General features: G+C 45.0%; 1 protein-coding gene across 1 annotated transcript; it reads right to left on the reverse strand.

Annotated features, from left to right (window-relative positions):
* Positions 1 to 152: 152 nt before the first annotated feature.
* On the reverse strand, positions 153 to 20,096 carry vimr2 (vimentin-related 2). Its single transcript, XM_030116898.1, has 10 exons — positions 19,757 to 20,096; positions 19,324 to 19,468; positions 19,080 to 19,238; positions 18,756 to 18,875; positions 15,917 to 16,012; positions 12,297 to 12,425; positions 8,822 to 8,953; positions 4,074 to 4,184; positions 3,678 to 3,802; positions 153 to 277 (listed from the first exon to the last, which is right to left on the reverse strand). Exons 1-10 carry the CDS (start codon positions 19,999 to 20,001, stop codon positions 235 to 237), a joined length of 1,305 nt encoding a protein of 434 aa, XP_029972758.1. The 5' UTR covers positions 20,002 to 20,096; the 3' UTR covers positions 153 to 234.
* Positions 20,097 to 20,102: the final 6 nt, after the last annotated feature.

Consider the following 20,102-nt stretch of genomic DNA (forward strand, 5'->3'; position numbering starts at 1 on the left):
TCTTTCTTAAAAGTCTCGGGGTCACCTGCCAGCGACCTGTTATCAATGGCCCAGCTTCGGTCTCCAGACTGCATTAATCTGTCATGATAAGTTTACATCTGCACCAATCTGCACTGGTACCTCAAGCTTCAGCACGATGCCCGTTCACGGCCTGTTTTTTCACTTTTTTTTTTTTTTTTCGTTCTTTTGTCTGTTTTTCAACCCGGCCGTCGACGAGCGTCCAGCCGGTCTGACTCACAGGCAGCACAGCCGCGCCTCCTCCTCCTCCATCAGACTCCTGGACCACAGAGATACACAAATACACAACGAGAGGGTTATAACTCGCACAGACTGTCATGACAAACATCCTCAACGGTGCATCCAAGGCTACCAGAGAGAGGTCATTTCATGTGAAGTCGCTGCCAGCTTCCCATCTGATAATCGTCCATATGCATCATTCTTTTATAATAATAATCTCACGGTGTCTACAACTCATTTTAAAAGATATGAAGAGCTTTAAAATTGAACAGTAATCTCCCTAAAAGAGGTAATTTATAAAGATGCAATTCATTATAACTTTTGAACTGTGTAGAAGTGATTCTTGAAATCTTAAGGAATCTATCTATGCTCGCAGCTGGAAAATATAAAAACTGTTAATAGGCCATAAGGTGCATAATTATCAAACAAGTCATGTTTCTTTTCACTGAGATTTTTCCTGTTAGGGGTTTCCATCCTTCACTGACCTTCCTCTTCTCCATCCTCAGGAATTTCTTCTCTCAATATCTATCATCTCTCCTACATATACGACCAAACATAGGCAGGAACCGTTAAAGAAAATCATTTCAAACGTTAAATCACCCTTTTTCTATGCATTAGAAGGACATCAAAGTTCTACAACTGAATGTAACACATGCAGGAGTAGTTTGAGTGACTCATAAACACTGCAGAAACTGCAGAAAGTTTTCAACATTTTACATTTATATCGAAGTGTTCAACCTGAAAATGTAGCTGTTTTGACATAAAACTGCAAAGATTACATGATTATCACACACACTCACTTTATGTTGCTCCAAATAAAACCTGATGTTGAAACAAAAACGGCATTTAGCCAATTTATGAGTGTTTTTTTTTAAAACTACTCATAAATTGGAACTGTAAAGCTCTAATCACTTCACCTCTTAATCTTTACGTAACTGTTCTGAACCTTTGATCACAAAACGTGGAGCTGGGCGAGAGGTTTCCAGGGTCAGGAATGAACTCGAAGAGTCGAGTTTTAAGCCAACATGAAAGAGAAGCGGTTACAGTCTTCAGAAAATAAACACACATCATGACCGACAAACTCCTCATGGACATCATGTGACTGCAAAACGACCGCGGCGCTAATCCTGCCTGCCGGCAGACCAAAATTAGTCCAGAATCTAAAAAGGATGTTCTTCTCAGCCGATCCACTTGTTGCGGTGTGAGCGGACCGCAGAGAGCACGAATGAATTACAGAGTGATATGAGCGGGCAGAAAGCGGCGAGCATCTGCCCAAACTGCGCCGAGACGCCTCCACAGACGATAAGCCACCCAGCAGTGGCAGCCCGGGGTCATTAGGGTCTGTTGTGCAGACAGTTTTCCCCGGCACGGAGAGAATAAACAACCGCCGTTTTCATTTCTTATTCATGGCTTTAATCACGGATGACAAAACATCCAGTAAATAAAGAAGGAGAAGGGGAGAAAAGTTGGCGCCGCCTGTGTTGCCTTTCCTGCAACTTAAAAGTCTTTGGGACAGTCTGCTGGGTAATGAGAGGGAATTAAAACTGTGGCGAATTTGTAAATGTGTGTAAGAAGGGGGGGGGGGGGGTGCTGACAGTAACAGGCTGGCATGGAGGAGCGCTGGCGGCGGCCCAGCTCGCGGCGCTGACAGTGTGAGGTCCTCTTTGCCCATTCTAATGAGGGTCTGAGCTCAGGCCTGCAGCGGGGCCCCCCGGGGGTCAGATGGGCAGCGAAGGGGGCCGGGAGGAAGTCTGATGGCTGAAGTGCGTCAGTCCTGCATACCAGGATAGCAGATGGTTAAACAAACCCCGACGGGCGGCGAGAGCGACGGAGACGTCTTCAAGGTCACAGACAGGAAACCGCATCGCGCCCGGGAGCCGCTTCCTCTCGGCCCCGCACGGCCCAGCACGTGATGCCAGCCCTTTGTCTCTTTTAACAAACAACGCCGGCGTGCAGGTGACACTGACTGTACGGGCTTCTCGGCCAACGCTGGACTCTTGTCGAAGGAATTCGCCGCTTTCCTGTTTGCGACGATAAGCTCATACGTGAGGAATGTCCAAAGTAAACAGAGCATCAGCAAAAATCTCAATCTAATGAAATCATCTTTGGGATCATGATGTGTTTTTACCCTCAAAGCGTTCACCAGTCTTGACATGTTTATATAATACGTGGGGCTCTATAGAGCACCGTCGGGGACGTCTGCTTTCATTTGACCCCCGTCGCACACGAGAAAATATACACTACTTGTCAGGGAAGGCTCCAAGCTTAAAGACTTTAATTGCAATCAGAGGCCACATCAAACACCTTCAGACCTATCAGAGAAATCACGCGCCACAGTGTTTTTCCTGGCAGGTAAACCTAAACCCACTGACTGACAGTCGCACCAACAATTAAAACCTCAAAGTCCTCTCATGCCTGCAGTATAAACCCTAAAATTTTATTGGTCTCACTTAAGAATAACGACCCGTAGCTCGATTATGAGAGCTGTGAGTTGCAGGGGACCGCTTCGTATTTACGGCAGCTCTTCATTTTGAAATGTGCAAAAGAGTCGTGGATCAGCACAAGTGCATTATGGTCCATTGCAGCACATCAGGTCTTAAACTTAAAATGTAACTGCTGCTGTAAAATCCATCCCAGGGGGAGAGGGCTTTTTTTTTTTAACCCCCTCATAAAATAAATTATTTAAGACATTGCTTGAAACAGAGCATCTTCAGTAACCTGAAGCCAGAAAAATATGTGCAATAAATTTGAAGGATGAAGTCTGGACATCTTGTTTTCCTGTTTGGTCCAGATGGGGTTGGAACAGCAGCATGGAGAAAAAAACATAAGTCTGTTCGTCCCTGTTGCTCACTGCTTCCTCCAGTTATCCTGGGTCGCTCCCAAAGAAGAGGTAAAAACCTTCCAGCGGGTCCTGAGCCCACTTCGGAGCCTCATCCTAGTTGGTCAGACCAAACACAGAGCAGGCTGGGAGAGAAGCAGGTTCACTTGAGTTCCCAGACGTCTGAACCGCTCACTCTGTCACACAGACAGACGAAGGACTAAAACATTTGCTCGATACTTTTCAAAGGTCGTGATCAGATGAGGCTGGGATGTAGACTGAAAGAAATGAGCTAAAAGGATTAAAGTTCACTCCGGAACAGAGACAGCACTGCTTGTCTGGCAATCCTTCCTCTTCACTCATGAATAAGACCATGCTTTACTTCAGCCCTCTGACCTGGGGTCAGTTTCATGCTCAGCTTATTGATGAATTCTCTTGACATGTAGTTCATTTTCTGGTAAGTTATCCTGCATCACCTTTGTGCCTGTTGCTATTCTGTACCTTTATTGCTTATCCTCAATAGTCACTGTTGGAAGGTTTTCCCTCCTCCGCTCCGTCGTGGATGAATTCAGCTCAGCTTACAGTTAAAACTTGAACCACGTGTGTTAAATTGGTTCCTGACCTGTAGGCAGCGATCTCCATGTCTCTGGCCATCTTCTCACTGAGCAGCTCCTGATAGTCGTCGCACTGATCGCTCATCTGAGCCTTCAGGTCAGCCTCCTTGTGCCTCATTTCGTCGATAGTGCACTAAATGACACACAGACAGAGAGATGCACGTACACACACACACGCACAAATGCACTCACACCCAGACAGCCAGACAGAGACACACACTCACACAGAAGCAGGCAGACATATATATGTAAACACATGCACGCACACACAGACACATTCACGCGCGTGCACACACACACACACATCCAGGGTGCGGTTGAGACTATGAGATTAAATGACAGAATTAGCTCAAACCACTGGTCCATTACAGGTCCTGATTACATTAATCAGTCTGCTCTCATACCTTCAACTCTGCAATCTGCTCCACGTACGCAGCTCTCTTCATCTCCACCTCGTCCTCCAGCTCCTCGCCGCACCTCTCCAGCTCAGCCAGCTCCTTCTGCAGCCGCGAAATCTGCAGAAATCCAAAGAAAAACCTGCAGATATTAAAAGGAATGTCTGCAAAACAAACATCTCGACTGACCCTCTTCTGTAATTCTGATGTAACGATGACAGACGACAACATAATGTTCTATTCACAGTGATTTTCAGATTATAAACAGCAGCTGAAGAGTGATTCAGAACAGCAGATGATTGACATTAAAGACCTTGAGGCTCAGTGCTCTGATCTGATCAAATTAGTGCCTTGTCCTTAAGCGACATCTCTGCATCTGAAGTGCAATATCTGGAATGTTATGGTGCAAGCCGGTGTCTGTTTTACATCCCCAGCCGAGAGAGTAACATTTGCATTCATCTGACTCACATTTTTGGACCCCTGATGACAGCAAATCCAATATTTACACTTGTATCGGGCCTGTTGTGCAATTCATCCATGTCAGCGGTGATGTTGGAACATAAATGTGGTCCGAACTAAATGTTCCCTTACATACTGAGAAAAACTCACAAAACCTTCATACAAACAATAACTTTCTGTTGACGATGACTCCGGCTGACTGTTTTCTCACAGATCCTCTGATCCACGATAAACATTTTCTGTTCTGTACGATCTTGTTGCAGTGTTGAATGTTCATGTTTTAAAAAGCTGTGGTTCCAGATAATGAACACGTGTGAGGAAAAAGAACTACATACTATGAGAACAAAACATGCTCACAACTCCACTGAATGCTCTACATCGGCCACTTCAAAACTGGGATTCACTTCTGCGATCGCATGTTTCACTGTATAATCACGGTTCACAATGAGGCGCGTGTTAAATCAGTACCGTTCTCAGTTAATTTCTATCGTGTCTCTTGATGTATTTAGAAGAACTAGCCGTGCAGACTAACCAAACAGAGGCAGATAAAACAGGCCCGTTTACTGAGTAAGGAGCATCGCTCTTCCAGACGTCTGAGGCTGCGGCGTCCCGCCGTGAGTAATTACAGCAATCACACAAGTTCAACAATTAGCTGTCTGAGCCAGATGGGGATCCAGGCGGTCCTGCTCGTCTTTCAACCAGATCATGTGAGCGGAACACGAACCCGGTTACTCCTCACACTTTCCAAAATGCCCGAGCGGCCCGATCGCGGTCTCCTTCAGTCGCCTCGCTGCCATGCTACATGGAGCCGGGTCCCAGCAGCTCCTGGCTCCATTACATGCATTTGTGCGTCCGGGCTGATTTCACTGCAATCTGTTTGTTTGGCCATGTTGTGTCTCAGCGAGAAACCAGACCCGAGGCGTCCATCACGGGCGCGGGGAGGGGAGGGGAGGGGAGGAGAGGGGGAAACGGAGCAGATCAGACCGAGCTGTCCATCCGTCAGGCTGGATCGGGCACAACGTGAGCGCTGTGGATGATGTGGAGAGAGTTGTGCTGTGGTTACAGAGGCTGCCTGTTTATTTAAAGAGCTGGAGGTAGAGCCGCAGCCTCAAGTAATGAGAACCAAACCACCATGTTTGCTACAGATGTGGTTTTGTGCCAGCTGTGTGTGGTCAGACCGCTGGGACGTAACAGAGAAGACGGTAAAACAAAGCAGGAGGTAGTTTGCTCCTGCAGGAAGACGGCTTGTGAAGTTTTCATGGTTCGCCTTGTGCTGCGCCGCCCTGGCATCTTTCTGAATTTGTGTAAAGGAAGCCGTGTTAGTGTGTGAAGCTATAAGGCATTTATGATGTTGCCGGCGCTTTCAAAGACTGTACTTAATATACCGAGGACGCAGAGGGCAATAAATCCTGTCTGAGCCGCAGGCGAGCCCTTCACATCTCCCGCTGGAAGTGTCCAGAGAGTAAACACTCTGGTCAGCAGGATCTCCCACACTGTTGCTCCGCTGTCACTCAGCCGCTCTCGACTCCCCGCGCCTGCTGTGGGAAACCATTCATTTCCACCATTATGTCTGATTTAGGAGCTGATGTGCGACACAGAGCCAGTTGTGGGTTGTCAGACACATCATATTTTTTTTGCCAAAGGAAAAGGTCAGAAACGTGTTATGGGAAGATCGCAATCAGTCAGTAGCAACCAAAAGGCCGCAACGATGTGTAAATATGAGCCCTAAAGGGTAAGTTCCCCCAGTAGGGATGTATATTTTCTTACTTGGTCTGCAGTGGTTACTCACATTGCAGAGTTTAGACCCCTAACAGGTGCAGAGGCAGGAGGCGAGTCAGGATTTAAAAATTCAGCCACAACAGTTGAAAAAGTAATTAAAAAGGAAAGTTTTTCCAAACCAATGCATTTTATACTCATACGTTTTATGTCAACACGATCTTCAGCATAAAAAGCAAAGGTCTTTAGCTCATGAAAACTTTCTCCAGATTTAATTACTTCCTGTCTATCTACTAAGATCTCAATATTTGATACTGATTTGTGATCTCCTGCTGTGTTATGAACCATCCAGACCTCTCAGGTCATCTGGATCACACCAGCTTTCTGTTCCCAGAGTCTGAAACAAGCATGTAAAATCCTATTTTAGGTTTTAGGCACCAATTATTTGAAATAAACTCATATGAAAACTGCAGACTGGTGGCCTGTTCATGGATTTTGTTGCCTTTGTAGATCCAGAGCTGGAAGTGCCTTCAGCTCTTCAGCAGTGTAGAACATGAATGGATTGTTATCATTTTTTCCTATCTTTTTTTATCCTCCTTGTTACATTGAGCATTTGTTGCTGTCCATGTTTATTGATGTAAAGCACTTTAAAAGTGCTGACATGTCCTAAACAAGTTGACTTGCCCTGTCTAACAATTTTCTCGCCAGCTATATGAAAACATCACCATATTTCTGCAAAGAAGCTGTAAAACTACAAAACCTCAGCTGATGTGACGTAAAACAAAGGCTGTAAATTAGACAGTAAAGTAGTTTTCTTTAGATGATTGTGCGCAGCGGCTAAGCAGCTGCAGCCTGGATCTATATGAAGTGTTTGAAGACATGACAGCAGTATGAACCGTCCCCACTGACTCGCAACAAAAGTTCTCCTGTATCTCAAAAACACTCAGACTCTGCTCCTCGGGAATATAATTACACCGTGATTTTGTGATCGACATCTGGATACTGAACTCAAACAAAGCGCCTGCTGACTTGAATGACAAAGGTCACTTCAGCCTGAAACTTTCCCAGTTTCTTCGCCGTGTGACCGCATGCTTATTAATGTCTCCCTGTTCACTTCACTTACGTTTTACAAACCGGAAACCTCTGTAGATTAAAAACACATTATAGGAACAGGAAGCTGGAGGTTACTTTCCGTTCGACGTGTTGGTCAACATTTAGACAGACATCTGTTTTAAAACAATGGATTGTTTAATAGATGATTTTGGAGCCACAGAGGATTTTTTTTTTGAATGAGAGCTAGAGGAAGAAGGTCCTTTAAAAAAAAAACAAAAAAACAAAAAAGATCTGTTTTGGGGGATGAGAGTTGCTTGGTCGGCTGTTTTCCACACATGCTTAAAAATGACTATTAATACTTGTTGTATGGAGTTGGAATTTAAAAATATTTGCATGAGATAAAAAAAGTAATGTCTGGCTGGATTTCATGGTCTGAATTTCCATCGCTGCCCTTTAAACTTTGATTTACTGTCCTCTTGAACAAAATGTTTCATCTCAGTGGAATTCCCTAAATACTTCAAACTGAAATCTCCAAGCAGCCACACAGTAAAAAAAAAGTTGAACAATAACACTGCGAGGACTTCCCCACTTGGTGATGGATTCTGGGATCTTCCTGTGTGGAGTTTGCATGCTTTGAGATTAACTGATCACACGAGATTATCGATCTAGAGTCAACCGGGATCAGCTCCAGGCTCTATTTTGGATTCTGGATCTTTGAGCTGAGAACTGAGAAGTTCAGATAGTACGAACTGAAACAGATGCATCCAAACCACATTTCTTTTTATTCTTCCCTTAAAATCTACGACAGAATTTCAATTTCTTCTTCATCCATCGGTCATATTTTTAGAAAAAGTAAATAAAGCTGTTAGTCCCAAATTACCCAATTAGAACCATTCATTCTGACAATGCTGCTTATTGAAAAGTCCTTGAGTTTATAAAAGTAGAATAACCAGATCTTCTCTTGTATAACTACCTCCATCCTTAAAACTTTCCTCTTTGATAGAGTTTACAGTCAGGATGAGCTCAGGTTACCTTGAACCAGTTTCTAGTTAAGCTCCTATAGGTTTTGCTCACATGGAGACCTTTCCATCACTGAGCTTTTCACCATTTCTCCCTCCCGGTTCATCTGTCACCACTTCATATCAGTCCCATCATGCCTCTCTCTGGTCAGTCTTTGCCTCCTGCTGATATGAAGTCTGCAGCAGGTGGATTAGCTTGAGATCCAAATTTCACCTTGTTGCTTTCTGTCCTATTAATTTTTTTTTTACTGTCCTCTAGCATCAAAAAGTGGCCACAGAGGTTTATTTCCTCTCCACTGTCAAACTGGCTTGACCATAAATCGGACACTGGAAAAACAGGGGATGATGTTTCTGTGATAAAGCAATGCACCATTTAAAGATATATAAATGCGTCACAAACATCTATAGTCTTTCTGTGGCTCAGCACCGCGTTTTGTCATTCGGATGCAGTGACCATGAAAAAAAAAAATACAACAACAAGAAAACAAAGAAGAAAGTGAGGCCACTCACCAGGTCCTTCATCTCGCCGACATCCTTTATCTTTGACAGGTCTTTGACTGTTGACCTCGCGGTTCCTCCCACTTCCAGTTCCTTTCCATCAGCGTGAAGAGCCACAGCAGAGGAGGACGCTCCGCACTCAAACTGCACACACAGACAAGAAAGTTATCAACGTTTTCCGCATATGATAAAATCATCGGGCTTTTAGATTCGTGCCTCTGAATGAGCCAGACTATGGAGGATAGTGCTCTGTTTTTTGTTTTTTTTTTTTAGTTAAAATGCACTCTGACAGAGGGAGCAAAGAGCAATCACGGTCTCGTGCTGGCAGACGGTCGGCGCTCTGATCGCCAACGCCACACTCGTGATTAGACGGAACAAACGCAGCAGAAACAAGCAACATGAGGGTGCACAGGTGTGTGGAAGTCAGCCAGCAATCACCATTACTGTTCAAATCCAATAGCAATCATTTTAGCATCGAGACAATTGCGTCTGGTAATGGAGGCCAGGCGCAGACGGGACGGTGTCCAGCTGGCGAGGGAGGAGGCTGAGTGGGAGAGAGCGAGTGAATAGACGGGGCATCAGGGGAGAAACACACAGACGCAATGAAACAGACATTCGAACGCAGACGTTTCTATATAAATACACCAGTGAGCTCCTTAGCCATCCCTCCAAATGAAGGACACACACACACACACACACACACCCAGCAGCGTCCACTCCGGTGCTGCTAAAGAGCCTGGGAAGGCGGCCTGCAGTCTGATTACAGCCCTGACCTTTGAACTGGGCAGACATCCTCACCCCAGAGGGGGTCAGACCCACCGGAGCTACAGCCTGACCTCCAAGCAGTACCTCTGACACACACACACACATACACACACACACACACACACACACACACACAGGTGGACAAAGGCAATCTGTTGGGGTGCCGAGCTGCACCTCTGATTCTCGGCTTCTTCCCTAGTGTTGTGTTAAGAGGTAAAGAAAACACGGCGGAGTAAAGCTGTGTGATTTGTGAAAGCTGAGATTTACGTCTTGACTGAAGGGGACCGCTTCAGAGGGACAGCGAGACGCAGAGAGAGAGGGTGAGAATAAAAGGGGGAGGGCTCGTTCGACCGTCAGCCAGATGAAGTGTTAGTCTCTGGGTATCAGAGGTGAAAAAAAAAACAACAAAACAATACTTCATTTAAGAAAAGATGAAAAATGAACTGAGGAAGAAGCCAATAAAAGTGGAGAGCACAGCGTTTTTAAAACAAGCACCACTGAGGGAAATCAGATAAATAAACCAAATAAACACTTTTGTGATGTATGTTCACTGAGTAAAACGATGGTCATTAGATGTTTTTACACTCTTGGATTTGATCCCAGAAAAACTTAAATATAAAGGAAGAAACATAAGATTTAAATTTAAATTGTCACGCTAAATGAAAAGTAACCGAACAAACGGTAATGTACAAATGGAATGTGAAAGCTGTCACTCTCAAAATACTTGGATACACGTGTAAAAACAGACTCGGGTATAAGTAGATGTTTTAAACACACGTTAGTTTAATACTACTGGTCAAATGATTCAACTTTTGTCAGTCAGTCAAACTTTTAAAACTGAAATTTGAAGTCTTTGTATCAAACTATTTATGAAATGACTTGTTGACTGTTAGATTTAAGACGCTGTGCACCTTTGAGCTGTCCCATCAGCTGCTTTGATCATTCCACTGTGACTGTAAATTTGCAGTATAAATGCAGGTAGAGACAGTAAAAATTAAGTAAAAACACTTTGTTACTCTGTTGTCATGTGTTGTTTCAATCAATCGTGTATTACTGAAAATTACATGAGTGTAATTTGTTGAGGTGGAGTTTGGTCTTACTTTTTTTTTTCAGATTTATGCAGTTTAAAGAGGCAAATCCCTCCAAACCACAGGACTCAGAAGGTTGTTCATCATCATAGACAGGGATGATAGTGTAATGACCGTTACCCTGTGGATTTACACACGTGGTAAAAATACTAGCCGCTAATAAACATTGATATTTGTGGTAGAACAAGAAGAACATGACATTAGGAAAATAGTAATGATAAAAAAATGCATTCATACCTTTAGAAAATCTATTTTATTGGAGGTGAAATAACAGTAGAAAACATAAGGAACCTAAAATGAGCCTTACAAAGGACTCAATCAGTCTGAGTGAAGTTAAAAGTTTTAGGACATTATCTGTGACTCAGCATTTTCAAATGCTGTATCTCTGTTTGTTTGGTTGTGTGTGTCTGTGTGTGTTGGGGGGGGGGGTAATGTTTGCTCTGAGCTCTTTGATCATCACTTGTATTTAGTTTTATTACAGCTGGAGGGAAATTATCCTCCAGCTGTTTGAAGTTGCAGCTCATGATGTTGTGGCCAGGGCGTGAAATTAAAAGATATTATCCTCAAATCTGATTGAAGGTTGAAGAACTGTCAGAGAGCAACCTGACTATGGATATGTGAAACCAAACAAAGCATCTGGCAGAGGATTTCAACAGTCTAATCAGACTCGGAGCTGCTCTACGGTGCAGCAGGAATTTCTTAAACTAACAGCAGCTTTGACTGCACAGTATATTTGGTTTCTTCCAGTTAAAATTCAGTTTTTCCTTTCCAGCGTGCATGAGATGGCTCTGTTGTTATTTGCACTGTATAAATTACATTCAATTGAACTGGGAGTGTCCTGTATGTAATTTACATCCACCATTCACGCTTTCAAGAAGTAAACAAGAAAAGCAAACGAAGATCTGCGTCCTCACTGCTCAGCAGATGAAATAGTCATCACTTGGTGTTTTATTTTTGTTTTTTTTTTTATTTGAGATGCTGCTTAGCTGTCATGCAGCCTGCCCACCATTAGTCGGAGCTACAGAGTCAGCAGACAGAAGTCCCGTTCTCTGTGGCAGTTTGAAACTAGCAGACTACTTGAGTTTACATGAAAACAAGGAAAACAGACACAACTAAAACATTTCGAGATTAAGCTGCAGGGAGCATCAGCTGCTCTCCAGCATCAGCTGCTAAAACCAGCTGAGCATTGTTTTTCCCAGAGATGTTGTGATCCACCATGATCCAAACTAATAGCCTCCATCATGCCTTTTACTATGGCAGAATTTAAAATCTGACTTTAGAGGGACTCTGACTCTGTCAGATTGTTTGTGGTTTTGCGGCAGCTGTCAGTGAACTCCTTTCACTCTGCAACATGAGACCACAGACGCGAGAAAACAGCACAGCTGACTGTCTTTTGCCCCCAATGAATAAAGAGTCAGTGTAGAGCCGCTCTTAAAATCTTTATTTTCTAAGAATATTGTCGATATCGCATTTTCAGAACTAAATCATTCTTACAGCTGTGAATAAATACGAATACTGTGAAGTGACTTCTCTGTTTGTGTGTTTCGTGCCTGTTCATCTGCATGAGAGCGTTTTAAAAGCCAGAGCAGCTTCTGGAGGTGTGATTCTGTGTCTCGTGCCACAGTGAGTCGTACCTGGAGGCTCTGGGCCAGCTGGCAGTAGTACTCCTTCACGTCCAGGATGGGGGAGATGTCGGGGCTGCCAAATTTAAGAGCTGCTGCTGACACCATCCCGTGGTCGGGCTGCAGGAGGGTCCCCACCTCCTGATCATGGAACACATAACGTACAGATATAAAGCTCAGCCGAAGCCTCCGAACGTCTTACGTTCAATATGCACTCCTTAAATCACGTTTAATGCGTTTCCATTTAACCTAGGTAGATAAATCTGCTCACATCTCAAGGATGTTCATTTAACTGCCTCGCACAGAACGTTTGTTCCATTTATGAATAGAGATGCATTTTCATTGATCAAACGACATATAAGCTGCAATAAACATGAAAGCGGCTGTGAAATGCTGCCAATGATGAATCAATGGGACAATATCAACGGTGAGCGAAGGCCCTCTGCTGTGAATACATCCAGATCCAGACAAAATAATACTTTTTAATCAATACAAGGTGATAAAAATGCTGAATGAAAACTCCTCAATGGAGAAAAATAAGAGCGTCGTGCGAAATATTGTAACATCAGAGATACATCAATAGAAAAATATTATTGCACAAAAAAAGATGGCCGATTCATATATTTTTTTTAAGATGAACATAAGGCAGAAATTAATGTAATTTGCATTTTTTTTGGGGGGGGGGGGGAATCCTGGTTTTAGCAAATCATATTGGCAATAAGTAATTTCTCTTTTAATCTGTGTCACATTTGCAAAGACTGTGGGAAGAGAAGAAAAGAGGAATATCTTAGTTATGCCCATGAAAACCTGCCAAATATTTTCTGCCCACTGCATAGAAATGATTCCTCTATTGACTCTTGTCTGGTGACATTTAGTGGATTTGATGATCGAAATCTAATGAAGAAAGGACATTATCAAGAGCTGTTCATAGCGTTCACCGTCTTAAACCACAAGTCAGCCAACGTGGTTGCGCCGGTCAGTCTGATGTTAACAGTACGCCCAACCTGAACCTGCAAGTGTTTAGTGGGGTGGAGGTCGGGACTCCTGGAAGGCCGTTACATCCCCTCCACTCCCAGATTCCTCCAGGATGGAGTCTGGTCTCCAGTTGCAGACCTCATACCGGTACCTCTCTGCGTGCCTAGGCGACCATCCGGCTCAAAACAAGAGTCAACAGCGGAAAAAGTCATTTGGCATCAACAGAGCCGGTTACATTTTTCATTGGAGTAATCCACAGCTCGGTGTTTATTCCACAAATACACAGTTCTAACACAAGTGCGACCATTTAAAAAAAGAGGTAAACAGGTTTTCTAACAGCACAAGATGAGGCATTAAAAGGCAAATATCCCACCAAAAGTGCATGGTTACACGCCCAACAAAGAGCTCCACATGGACGTCTTCAGCCTCCATTACGGATCCCTTTCAGTAAAAAACCCCACATCCATCACAGAGAAAATGAACTGCGATGGAGGCGCGGTGGCAGCACAACATTTTCTCCTTTTCACTGCACCTAAGCGGCGACATGGCTGCCGATCTGTCAGGGGAATATGGCGAACCTGGGAGTGCTGATAATAACAACAGTTAATAAAACAAAGGGAACTTCTGTTTTCATTTGGTATTCAGCCGCATTTCCCGGACTGTGAGTTATCGAGCGTGTCCCAGAGGGAGTGTGTTAAACGCCGGGCGGCCCCGGCTTTGCAGAGGAAAAACACAGAGTGATGGAGTTGCTCCTGCTTCAGCAGCCTCTCCCTCTCTCTCCCTCTCTCTCTCCCTCTCTCTCTCTCTCTCTCTCTGCCTACAGCCACCAGATCTGATACAGGCCCACGTCTGTCATCCCCTGGTGAGGTGCAGAAAATTGTAGAAGATGCAGAGAGCAGGGCGTGTGTGTGTGTGTGAATGTGGTATCAGGAATGAAATGTGTAGGAGACGGCTGCAAAACTGCCGTCTTCATAAAGGCGTAGCTCAAATTTTTTGACAGAATAAAGACATTCAAATTTCGTCTCACCTTTAATCTCTTGGCTGGATTTGTGAATTTGACTGCTCGTGATTGTATGTTAAAGAAACATTTCATGGGCCGCACCTGCAACATGTTAACGTTGTTATTTTTTTCACCGACTGCACTCTGAATCAAGACGTATTCTCAGATTCATGTCGTAAATTTCCAGTATTTCTATGCACTTAATCACATTTACGCTGAAACATTGTGCAACAAACGCTGAGAACACAGATCTGACATAAAGTTTAACGTGAGATGTTGGCACATGTCTCTGCCATCGCTCACCATGGGGGTGGAGCAGGCGGGGGGGGGGGGGGCTCCAGCTGTTGTGGAGTTTTACATCTCACGAGAAAATAACTGCAGGATAAACTATTCAACATGTCATTTCCACAAAGCATATGGAGACAAACATGTTGACGAAACTCGATTCAACTCAGCGACTTAAAGCCAGCTGATTTTTGTTCGGGCGATGAGGCCAAATCTTAGCACGCCTGCCTCGCAGCATTGTCTCAACTCCAGTGCGGCTCCCAGGCCTTTCTCTGTGGTGGGGTCTGCATGTTCTCCCTGTGAGTGAGTGAGGTTGTTTTTTTTTTTCTCGATGTATTCTGGTTTCCTCACAGAGACTTTTTATTTCCTCAGTCAAACAGCTGTTGAACAAGAAGTCCTCTCTGGACACAGTTTTCTACCGTGTCTTCAGTTTGGCTGGTGATGAATAAGTGTCAGTGAATCTGGTTTTCTGTATAAACACTGGAGATGTATCTAATATTTACACATTCTTTAATGTATTTTGGATGTTTTTGAAAATTTTTACAATCATGGAGGGTAATGGTAATGTTACATTTTGAGATGTTTGCAATTAAAGTAACATTCAGTATGCCACTATCAGCTGCAGAGGTTCACAGAAATCCTGTTTTTCATCCAGTAGACAGACTGATCAGGAGACACACTAACCTTTGGTGCTCTGTGTCACACAGTCCACAGCAGGATAGCTTAGCAACATTTCCATTACACTTTTTTAAAGTGTGACTTTTACAAAAACATTCAGATTGTCTGTTATGTGAATATAACACATTATAAAATAGTAAATTGAGCTTTCATTCTGTGTTTTAGTTTCCACTTCACAACATTCAAAGTTTCTGCATTTTGATTTCATAAGAGTTTTGCATTGAAACGACAACATTTAGAAAACTGAAAACAATGTCTCTTCATAAACGGGGCCGTGGGATTTTATAGCTGATCTGGGATTAATGTAGGTGGATTGTTCCCTCGGGACAGAGTCAGAGCAGCTGAATCCTCCTGTGGCTGATTTCTTTTGGGAAAATCACTGTATAATAACTCTCCGACTGTCCCTTCTTGTTCACATAAACACGAGAGTCTCTTTGTTCTGTTAATGTGCTGAAATGATTACTCCTCAGCACCTCATTCTGACTCTGCATTTCAATTCCTCCAGGTATCTTTCCGCGGACTCTGCCGCTCGCCGGGGTGACCGGGGTCATCACAGCTGTGTTTGTCGCCACAGATCCGGGCTCGACTCCAACACTGCTGTCTGACCTCGGTGCTACATTTTGAGCCACTTCCACAGCTATAAACTGTTGGTGTTTCATCACACTGCAGCCCCCCCTCCTCCCCCCTCCCTCACCGTGGAGTGCTGGGCCTCCATGTTGGCCAGCTGCTGCTCGTAGATAGCCACTTGCTCCCTCAGCGCCAAACACTCGGCTGTCACTGCATCCACTTCCTGCAAAAGTAAATGAAGTTAACAGATGCTGGAAAGTAACAAAGCCGGGCTTCATCTCGGAGAGGAGCGGGCCGGACGAAGCCATGGGCCGGAGAGGCACACGCTGCTCCCTCCACCCCGGACGCCCATCTTAAGAACCCTCGGCACCGGCACGTCCACCCTGTCTCACTGAACGGCGCGTAGACGCCGCAATGCAGAGGAAAAGGAGGGAGGAGGAGGAGCGGGAGGAAGATGAGAAGGAGGCTAACTAGACACAAAAGCCCCACTACCCAATCCATTTGCCAGCAGGGGTTCTCAGCTCATCCAGTCTTCTGAAAGAAGTAGATTAATTGGTGCTGAATGCAATTACTGCAGGCGTCTGCGTCTACGTTCTGGCACACGAGGGGAGTGTTTGGTGGTGAAGCTGTGGATCCTCGCTGGGAGGGTGGAGGGGGGGGGGGGGGGGGGGGGGGGGGGGGGGGGGGGGTCACTGGTGGTTGCTGGTCCTGCACAGTGTTCAAATATCCAAAAAGCAGCTGGGGGGGAAAAGTTTGAATCTGCACAACTTTAACGAAGCACTGATTCCCTCAACTGGTAGATCAAGCTGTGAACACAACACCAAGCTGTCATTCTGGAGTCATTATTCAAGCTCGGGGTTCATAAAACCCACGGACGAGTTTGAGTCCGTCGTGTTCACATGGCGAGTGGAGGTTACGAAACTCCTGCCTGGCTGCAGCGCCGCAGCGGAATTTCCTTCAGGCTCAAGAACATATCGAACTATCTACGCATCTCGGAATCTGGGGATCGCATCTGCCAACGATGAACAGAAAACAGTTGTCAGAGTGGGTGGTCTCCAAATCCCAACGTCGACGGTTCGATCCCCTGTCTCATCCAGTCCGTGTGTTGAAGTGTCCTTGGGCAAGACACTCAACCCTGAGTTACTCCTAACTTGGTCAACAGGTAAGTGTGATGGGTTATGTGAAATGGCACAGTGGAGAACTCGATGGTGGTTTTATGCACAAATCAGTTCTCTGAGCTCCATCAGGTTGTTCCTCCTGTGTATGTCCAGCTCTTTTTGGCACTCCCTTCACTGTGCTGACTTTCTGGGAAATTTTATTTGCTGACATTCTTCTCTGGTGTTTGATGAATGTTGAAAAACCATATGAAGCTTTCTGACACTCCAGTGTGCTGTAGAAGAGGCGATCCAGCGGTTCGTGGAGAAAGTCTGCTGTTCTTTATTTGCTTCGGGGATCACAGTGTTCTGAGGCTGAATTTAGTCCGTTGTGAATGATAATGACGGCAAGACAGCGAGAAAAGTGAAAAACTGTGAAAGCTGTGGGTCGTAAAACCAAAACAATGAAGTGAAAGACACTTGAAAGCCTCTTGAGCTGAATGGAGCTGCCAATTTTAGTGCTAAATCTCTTTGGGTTTATTACATGAGAGACTCTGTTCACATCACACCCTGTCTCCTGGCACATTTTTAACATGACAATATTGATTTATGGCACTTTGCACAAATGCAGCTGCAGCTTTTCTTTTTTTTTTTTTTTTAATGTTTTAGTGCCTTAATTAAGACCCTGTGTGGTTGCTTTTTAATCCATATGCTTCAGTCAAGTCTTTGAACATAATCTCAGAGCTTTTTTATTTTCAAAAGTGCCTGCACTTCTCTTTTTGATCCACTCACTCGCCCTTTTTTTTTTTTTTTAAATAAGTTCACTGAAAATGTCATGATTTAGGAGAAAGGGGAATTACTTGAAGAGTGAGGATGTGGCAGGAGTGAAACACAACGTGTGGTGGACTATTCTGCAGCCCTGCTCGTCCTCTGCCTCCATGCTGATTTCCCACCGAGTCTCTTCCAAACTGCAGCTGCTTCCAATACAAAACCCAAAACAGGGCCAGCAGGAGCATTACGCCACCGTATCACACGGCTACATCTACAAGGGAGGAATTAAAGCCTCCCCTCGCATCTGACCCCGACAGGGAGCAGGAGCTTGGCTGTGGCATGGAGAGAGGCAGAAGAGGGGAGGATTTGTAGAGTTCAGGTTGCTGAAGGGCCACCAAGCCAGGGCTGGATGGCTGCTGCTCAGCAGCGGCCGGCAGGAGGCGCTACAGAGAGGCAGACATGCAGGAAGTCTGCACGGCGACCGGGAGACATTTGACAACACTGCCATCTAGTGGTGGGAGAGCAGTATCACACCGGTGGTGTCAGGCCCGCAACACTGGAGTTCATTTCTGCTTCTGAAGCTTTTTCCTTATTCTTTCTAGTGACGTCGATTCAGCAGTCGAATGATCAGAGTTGAGAAACACTGCTGGTCTAAATTTAAAGCCATCTCAGCCACATTTGAACAAAAAATATCTAGAAAAAAAAACCTAAAACTGGTCATGTTTCACATAAAGTCCAGGCAGGTTCTTGCTTATTTTCAATAGAGGAAATAGTATAGTTTATTCAATACATTCTGATTCTGAAGTTAAAATGTGATCTCTGTCATGATCTTCAACATTGGTAATGATTAAACTGATGTGTGTTCACTCAAACAGAAATAGTATTTCAATAACAAAAATCAGCATAACCAGAAGTTCTGTGAATAAACAAAGTTTAAACCTTATTTTTCACTTTTCTTTAACAAGTACATCTACTTAAGAGAAAATTTTGAATTAGTTCAATCTGCAAGTTTCAACTTATTTGTTTCTATGAGCTGACATCAATTTCTCATTTTCATGAGCTTTGATTTTGAGACAGTGCTGTTAAATCACACTTCAGTACCTGGGAAACATCCTGCCGCTCCTGCTGGATGAGCACCCTCAGCTGTGCAGCCTTCTCGTACTCCTCCTGCAGACATTCCAGCTCCTTCCGCAGCTCCTCGGTGTCACACAGTATCTCGTCCTGCAGAGAGAGACACAGCGGAGAAGGTGAAGTTTCACATTCCTGTCTGTCGCTGCACACTGTGAGGTTTGTCTGATGCCAGAGAACGAGGCGTGACATGAGGAAGCCTGATTTAGGTCTGATACCATGCAGACAAATATGTGGCAGTCACACCCAGCATCATCTTCATCATCATCATCGCCAGCAGTGGTGGCAGCGGCCTACCCTCTGCCTCCTCAGCCTCTCCACCGCCGCATCCAGGCTGCGGTCGGGCACCACCACAGCAGAGGACGTCCTGGAGGGGGTCATCTGACTGTCGAGCTTCTCCTGGAGGTCAAGGATCTGAAATTCGAGCGATTTGTTCTCCTCCTCAAAACAGTGAGCCTGAGGGGAACACGTCCAGGTCAGGGTGGGAACATTCAGAGCGAGGCAGAGGGCACGGCGGTGCCGGCCGGGGTTCAGGCCTCACCAGCTTGATCAGACGAACCAGGCGGTCGTTGAGGGCGGCGATGAGGCCGCGATCCTTCACAAAGCGGCTCAGACCCTCTCTGCTCAGCGTCTTGGCGGCCGCAAAGTCCAGCTTATCGCAGTCACACTGGTCAGGAGCCGCACGCCTGAGAGGACGACACACAGCACCAAAGAACAGACTGCAGGAGTGTGTTCACAGAATGAAGACACATTTAGAGAGCTGCTACGGAAAATACATGAACTGTCAGAACTTCAGCGATTTAAAGTCTTCATGCGCATCTCTTGGACTTGAGTTTTTTCCTCAAAGTCAACATAACCTATAATTAATAAGAGTTAAAAATAATCTGATTTATATCCATCTGAAAATATATTATAATCTCAAAACATCAGACTTAAATCCACTATCTCCAGGTTGACATTTCAAACGCTCCTACCTGGCAGAGGCCCGGTACTGCCCCGCACACGGCGCGCCCAGGCCTCCGTTTTCACTGCAGCCGTCCTCCTCGAACAGTTTGCGGTAAGAAGACACTCTGAGCATGGCCATGGCGGCGTGGATGCGTCTGGACTGAGCTGCGACACGACGGGCAAATGGCGGCAGCAGGTTCCAGGTGGGTTTTATACGGTGAGGGAATGTGGCACCGAGGTGCAGCCGACTAACTATAGAGTGAACATCAACCATGAGGGATTTCACACACGCCTGAGGAGTGAGGCCCGTAACTCACTTCCTCCCTGTTGTTTTCTTGCCAATGACGTCCACAAAGAGAAACGCGCGGAGCAAAA

This window comes from Salarias fasciatus, chromosome 2 (assembly GCF_902148845.1).
Source record: "Salarias fasciatus chromosome 2, fSalaFa1.1, whole genome shotgun sequence".
Classification (NCBI taxonomy): Eukaryota; Metazoa; Chordata; class Actinopteri; order Blenniiformes; family Blenniidae; genus Salarias; species Salarias fasciatus.

Bases quoted from the DNA above. Each gene is read 5' to 3' on its own strand.
- vimr2 (XM_030116898.1), bottom strand. From the start codon at position 20,001: ATGGTTGATGTTCACTCTATAGTTAGTCGGCTGCACCTCGGTGCCACA. The intron at 19,469-19,756 runs GTAGGAGCGTTT...TCGTCCTCTCAG, and splicing joins CAGTACCGGGCCTCTGCCAG to GCGTGCGGCTCCTGACCAGT. The intron at 278-3,677 runs GTCAGGAACCAA...TCTGTGGTCCAG, and splicing joins ATGGAGATCGCTGCCTACAG to GAGTCTGATGGAGGAGGAGG.